Source organism: Platichthys flesus, chromosome 21, assembly GCF_949316205.1.
Source record: "Platichthys flesus chromosome 21, fPlaFle2.1, whole genome shotgun sequence".
NCBI classification, from domain to species: domain Eukaryota; kingdom Metazoa; phylum Chordata; class Actinopteri; order Pleuronectiformes; family Pleuronectidae; genus Platichthys; species Platichthys flesus.
In genome coordinates, this window is record NC_084965.1 from 5,283,677 (window position 1) to 5,290,752 (window position 7,076).

Here is a 7,076-nt window from a genome sequence, read left to right on the forward strand (position 1 = left end):
AGGGCGAGTGGACTTGTCAGGACTTGACAAGCTCCTGAAAAAGTTGGCCTGAGCATTTGAGATCAGTAGCCCCAGGAAAAATAAAGACAGAGAAATGCAACACGTATTTTAGTTGTCGTTTATGGAAGGGAAACAGTCAGCAGAATATAACTTGATAAAGGGCTTTATTTAAAAAGTTTTATTTTATAAAATGTAAAAATTCAGCTATACCCGATCACATGAATTGCAAAGACTTATCCCCCAAAGAGCTTCCAAAGTGCTGCCACATCTTTAAATGACAGAAGAAAAAACACTTTAGACGCATGTTAGAATATTTTCTTCCAATTAGAGACGTGCAAATTTGGCAGTACTTGAAGTTCACTACAAAGAGATTGGATAGTTATTGCTTTGGTTTGGTTGAAAGGATTCTATACTGGAGAGTTGAGACATGCAGCATGGTCATCTAGCTGATGGTAAGAGGCAAAGAGGGCGAGGAGGTCAATGCAGGGGGTGGCTCTTCAATCGTCCTTATCCTTGGCACCGTGCTTTAGGATGCGTGTGAACTCCACGTAGTTGAAGTTGTTTTTCTTGTCAATGGGAGCCTCCCTGAAGAGCTCGTCCACCTCCTCGTCTGTAAACCGGTCACCCATTGTTGTCAGCAGCTCTCTGAGGTACTCATCCTGGATGAAACCTGACGAGGAAGAACAGAGAGAACAGATAAGACTGAGAAAGAACTCAACAGAATCGTCTCCTGGAGAGATTACCTTTGTTGTCAAAGATTTAATTACACTTCATTTGTATTGATACAGCTGGATTGTTTTAGGCAAGCAGTCTGCATTACACCTTCCAAAATACACCTCAAATTAAAAAAACAAGTGGGCTACTTTCCTTTAAAACATATCTATCATCTATATATTAGCCTACGCCACTTGAACAACACAGGATACACCAATTGGAGAAAAGAATCATTTCATATATAGTTACCTGTGCCCTCCTCATCGAAGCAGGCGAATGCATTTCTGATCACATCCTCGGGGTCTGTGCCATTGAGCTTCTCTCCAAACATGGTGAGGAACATGGTGAAGTTAATGGGTCCAGGAGCTTCATTCATCATGGCCTCCAGGTAGTCATCAGTTGGATTTTTTCCTGTAAAAAAGTAAAGTGCACGCAATTAAGTTTGCGCCTTTACAAATGCATGGCTGGCTCTACACTAATGATGGATGAAAAACTAAATCAGTATGCCTCAATAACTACTTTTCTAACAGCTTACAGCTTAACACCGATATGTTTGATCTTATTTTCATTCTTGAGGTTTCGTAAGACTCCCCCACTCACCCAGTGAGGCCAGCATGTCGTGCAGGTCCTCCTTGTCGACAAACCCGTCACGGTTCTGGTCGATCATGTTGAAGGCCTCCTTGAACTCCTGGATCTGAGACTGGTCAAACATGGCGAAGACATTGGAGGTGGCGCGCTGAGGGCGCTTCTTGGTGGTCTTTCCCTTTGCTCTTTTGCTCGACATGTTGACGGTTTTGTGTCTGTAAAAAAAAAAAAAAATCAACAACACATGATTATTGCAGACAACTAGGGAAGTACTCCTTAAGTGTCAGGAGACTCCTGAAGAGAACAGCTGTAGCTGGGACTTTAAAAAAGGCGGTTCCTTTCTTTTGAGTTCCTGATCAGGTGTGTTGTGTTGAATGTGCGCGCATGTCTGTCTGTGGAAAGATTTTAATCACTGTAATGGTGGCTGTTGTCCAACCCATGAATACCAAGCAGTCATGCAGTAATGTTTTATTAACTCCAGAGTAATCATGGGTCAAATAAAATCCAGTTGAGGGACGTTGCAGCTGGTGTGAGTCTATCACAAGATTGTCTCCAATTTAATTTCCCTAAATAATGATTGAGCCTCATTTTAAAAGGAATTAGTGGCTCATGAAGAAAATAAATCAGTCGACAAATTGACTATTAGTTAAGCAACAGAAACAATATGGAAAACTACGTTTTAGTTGCCAAAGCAAAAGTTACAATGAAGAACACAACTGAGCTGCAGCCCTATTTTGTCTCAATGACGTTAACATATTTCACACAATATAATCCTATATATAATATTTCGTCACCCGTGCCCACAACTCGGTGGCAGTCATTTCATTCTCTGGCAGTGATTCCCCAGTGTGGTGTCCCTCTCACTGAGCTATAAATGGGAATGTTCCTCATCTTTCTAGGTTGATCAGCTCACTGGCTTCACAGAGGGCGAGAAAATTACCTCACAGAGGGCAGGAAAGCTAGTGATGTGAGGACACATGTCCTTATCAGGCAATGTCTCGAATGTAGACTTTTAACTTTCCAACTGTCACAAATTTAAGTTGACAGACACGTATGATTTAGCTACACAGCACTGATGGAAAAAAGACTCCACCATCTCGGATAGCAGGGATTACGCAGAGCCGGGTCATGTGTTAATGCCATGATATTATCTGACACGTTGATGAGTATATTGAGTGATACAAATCTGAATTTGGGATTAAACACTGTTTTAACTACACTCATATTTTAATACTCAATTGGCTATGAAAAGGAGAGCAGCGAATAATTTTGATGAAAAAATGACAAAGAACGGACGTATTAAAACAATTATTGTTGAATACTACTGTGTCTACTGATCATTAGATAAGGATAAAAAAACAGGACTATATTTCTAAGATCTTTGAAGCTATAAAGGCTCTTTAGTTCATGCTATATTTTATTAATAACATTAATAAGCTTATAACTCTAATTTTGCTGATGATTAGTTTTAAGAATTAAAAAAAAAGATGCTGTTTTCCAGCTTCTCAGATCTCAGGATATTTTATTTGCCTTGAAGCAATACATTGAATTTAACACCAAAACGAATACTCGAGTAGCATGTTTACATTTATTTCTTTAACCACTTTATTGATAATCGATTAATCGAGGACACTAATTGTTATTCCCTATACTAATTTACTACCATTTACTATAATGATTATTACTTTTGGACTTTGCTGACAGTTCAAGTCTAGAATCAGCTTTTCCCTAAACCGATTGATCTCCATGTTAAAATGTTTGAAGAAATAACTTTAGCACGATACTTTATAAAGTACGTACACAGTCCTGGGGTTTCACGGCCTGGTTAAAGCTTCCTGACACAGTTCATGTTCATCCATTTGTGAACCGCAGCTCATTATTAAAAATATTACACGGTTTAAATTTACTGAAAAATGCCACTATACAGGTCTAAAACCTACGAGTTGAAAATACCTACGCTAGCTCCTGAGGTGTTAGCCGCGCAGCTAACAGTTAGCCGTGTTTTCAACGCTATCAAGCGAACACTCAAAATGGCAGGGGAGCATCTAATCTACGTAAATAGCTTTAATGCCACAGCTATATGTTAGAGAAGTTTTAATAACTCAACTAACTGTTTTGTAAAGACCCGGAAACATAGATCAAAACACGGTCTTACCTGACTACGAGGAGAAATGTTAGTTAGCCCTGTGCTGCTCGTCTTCTCAACCACCGCCCTTCACTTCCTCATCCTCATGTTGGCTTCCGCACAGAGCAACCGACCTTACCAAAGCAGGAGAATAGGGGGGTTCACCATACATGAAAACCCTTATTACTTGTTTTAAAAGCACGTCAATCCTTACCATTATCTTACTTTTACAATTAAAGATCATCTACTACACTATATTTGAAGAAACTGGTCTTAATATGTCAGTATTAACGGTAATAAAACACACAGTGTAGATTCAACTCCCCCGCGCGAGTAAATGTACATTCCACAAACGCTCCCTTGACATTCCTGGATTTGTCCTTTTAAGGAGTGAAAGAACACATCCTGCTTCGTATTGTGCAATTAAAGGGAAGGGAAAGTTTAAATAATGGGAATGAATGGAGTTACTTTCAATAAGACAATATATTTATAATTTTATTGTGTAGTATTGACCCATTTAATCATGTTGTTAAATATTCCAGTCAGATGCAAATAATCACACTCTCTCTGATAAATGTGTAAAGGGATATTACTATATACAAGAATTATGGTATTAATGTTTTTTTTCTTACTATTAATAAATACATGTGCAAAAGGTGACGTCAGAATTTGGCTTGGATCTGATACAAGCTATTATGAGGACCAGCATCACAGATGTCAATACCAATATCAATAACTCTAAATATTGTTAAAGATAGTGCTAATATATAAGAGTGGTTAAATATAAATGTTGTTTATGTTCGTTAATCTGCATCCGTATTCCTGACAGGTCTAAAAGTGATAAATTATGACAACCCTCACGTACTAAAGCAAAACAATAAGTTAAAAATGTTGATAGGATGGGTAATAATAGACAGTGACGATCCAGCGTGGTTCAGACAACAGTTGGCGTCCAGTTCGTTACTGTGAAGAGAGGCTTACTGCTGCAGGGCTTCAACAGTAAGATGTGGAACCGTTGACTCACAGGTTAAAACAAGCCACATCTGTCTTTCTGTCCAGCGCCCATATCGCTTTCAGAGTCGATAAGAAAATTGTTGAACATAAGCCACGAGCCATTTATAGTTAAGCAAACATATTAGGTCAAAAGCGGCATATTCAGAAAACATCATGACTGGTATTTCTGACCGAAATCAATAGAAGTTGACAGTTTGAAAAAAAGACTTTGGAACTAAACATTGTTATTGATATTTTTCTGGTCTCTCAAAGGCCTAAATTAAATCCATTTCCTTACATAGTGTTGTTTTTAACAGACAAAATTAAAGATCCTTTTTGAAAAACCAACACAAGTCAGGTACTTTAACCATTTCTGGTTTATATGATCGATTTTAAAAGATCCATGAATTATTCCCTGAAAAATCCCTTAAAATATTGAAACATGCTCTGTGTTGATATGCTAAATAGTGAAATTGGTTAAATCGTTTGTGTGTAATCCAGCTGAAAAATAGACCAACACACAAATACAGAGGAAAACAGATCCTCCTTGGCAGAGGTAAACATCATTTGATATTGTACTGCTGCATTAAACCACTAGAGTGTACTAGTTTATATGAAACATTTAATTTCCTCAGTGTCATAGTGACTTTCTTGAGCTAATGAATAGATTGTTTCTCCTGTGTGTGCGCTGAATGAATTTCTCTATGTCTACAGTTATTATCTTAAATGTGCATACAGCAACTGTGTAAGGAAATGATTCCAAACAATACTTAAAATAGTCCTATAAATCCCTTGAGGAGGCCACATAGTTGGGATTTCCTGGACAGCTGAACTCAGACACATAACTGGGACCATGAAAAAGATTCATTACATGGACTTGGAGAAGATTTGGAGGGAACCAAACCACTTGTGTATGTGCATGGGATTGAAGAGAATAGTAGAAAAACCTCTCATGCAGTTTATTACATTACCATTACCATCTATCTAATACACCTTTTTGTCCAAGCGTCAACCAAATTGATCATTACAGGCCTTTACAGTTTCAGGGTTCCTTAGATTGAACTGATGCATTTGATGTTATAAAACAATAACTGAGTTTAGGTGATGATATTCTCCTATTAAGCTGCAGACATTGTTAGAGCGCTACCGCTAAAATAGATTTATACTCCTCAAATACCCTGGGATACAAGTGGATAAGGTCATTAGGTGTCTGTGTTGTCACATTACAGTGGAAATATTTGGGCTACCTCAGGTTTTCTTATGAACTGCAGAGTTTCATGGAAGGGACTTTTCTATACGAGCTGCTATTGGCAGCCTTTTTGTTATTTGGACTTAAAATTGGTTCAGTCAAAAGCCAAAGATGTTTGTAATAAAAGCTACAGAGGCCGTGTGGGATTCTTTGACACTCAGTCATTAATCCTGTTGGTAACTGTACCTTTGTGCCAGACAGGGTACTACAATATGAATGTATCTAATGTGATTAACTTTTTTATTACGTCAATTTCTCTTTCACTGCATTTAGAAACAATTTATATACAGCTAATACGTGAAGGAATTTAACTCCTAATTTTAATAAAAATTAAAGGAGGCTATTTATTGGCATCCATTGTATGACTGTCCTTGCCAGCGAACAATGGAAAGGTATTTATTTGGTTTTATGCATTTGAATTTCATATACAAGCTTTTAAAGAGTCAACTGAACACATATGTTTATCACTCTCACTTTTTTGGGCTGCGGTCCATGTGGCGAATTATGTAGCATTAGATTCCATTTCTTATCAGCCAGCACGTAGTGTTGTAACCCTGCTCACTGTCTCGTTTTAGCTCCCCTCACTCACTGTTGATCTCTTGTAACGAGCTTACACTTCAGACTAATGCCAGAACATTTTAAACATGTTGTCGTGCCGACCATCATGTGGGATGGTGACGGTGGGTGAAGACCAAAAAGGTTCAGCATCTCTTTGGCTTGGAAAATGCAACGTGTTTGTGTTCCAGACAATTTCCAGAACGATAGGCAAAACATCTTTAGTGATTTGAATTATATCTTACTGCCAAACAACCTTTTAACATGTACGTGTTCTCAAGAATGTGCTTTTATAACAACTGGAATCAAACACCAGCCACTGGATCACGAGTCTTTCATCTATTTCCACTTTTGCTTTCAGTAGCTGTCAATGAGCCCAGGCCACAGGAGGGGGCTTTTGTGTACCTCCACAAATGAGCGAGACATAAAGAGAGAGTGACAAAGAAACTGTAACTGGCATTTGTTGAATGTGAAGCAAGTAACAATAGCATAGCTAAAGTTAGGAACAGCCACAGCTGAGACTGCTGCGAATAAACCTCCGTCTGTATGTCAGTGAGGCTTTTACGGACAATAACATTCAATTAAATATAAGTGAAATAAAATGTATCACTAACCCTTAGAAGGTTGGATATTGAGGTATTTGTATTCTGATCCAACCCTTTGTCATCTTCTTTCTGTCTATGGTCATATTCATAAATGGTGGATGAATATTTATGTCTGTGATACAAAAAAGTATGCAAAGGGCGGCTGTGGCTGTGGGTTAGAGCGGTCCGATCCCCAGTCTGACCCATCTGCATGCCGAAGTCTCCTTGGGCAAGATGCTGAACCCTGAATGGCCCCCCCATACAATAACAA

The 7,076-nt window shown here is 38.4% G+C and overlaps 1 protein-coding gene across 1 annotated transcript; it reads right to left on the bottom strand.

Moving 5' to 3' along the window:
- Positions 1 to 104: 104 nt before the first annotated feature.
- On the bottom strand, positions 105 to 3,576 carry myl12.1 (myosin, light chain 12, genome duplicate 1). Its single transcript, XM_062379612.1, has 4 exons — positions 3,455 to 3,576; positions 1,315 to 1,514; positions 964 to 1,125; positions 105 to 670 (listed from the first exon to the last, which is right to left on the bottom strand). The coding sequence occupies exons 2-4, from the start codon at positions 1,496 to 1,498 to the stop codon at positions 498 to 500; spliced, it is 519 nt and encodes a 172-aa protein (XP_062235596.1). The 5' UTR covers positions 1,499 to 1,514; positions 3,455 to 3,576; the 3' UTR covers positions 105 to 497.
- Positions 3,577 to 7,076: the final 3,500 nt, after the last annotated feature.

Excerpts from the sequence above, each read along its gene's own strand:
- myl12.1 (XM_062379612.1), bottom strand. The coding sequence starts at position 1,498 with ATGTCGAGCAAAAGAGCAAAGGGAAAGACCACCAAGAAGCGCCCTCAG. Across the intron at positions 1,126-1,314 it reads CGACATGCTGGCCTCACTGG|GAAAAAATCCAACTGATGAC; the intron begins GTGAGTGGGGGA and ends ACTTTTTTACAG. Across the intron at positions 671-963 it reads CTTCGATGAGGAGGGCACAG|GTTTCATCCAGGATGAGTAC; the intron begins GTAACTATATAT and ends CTTCCTCGTCAG.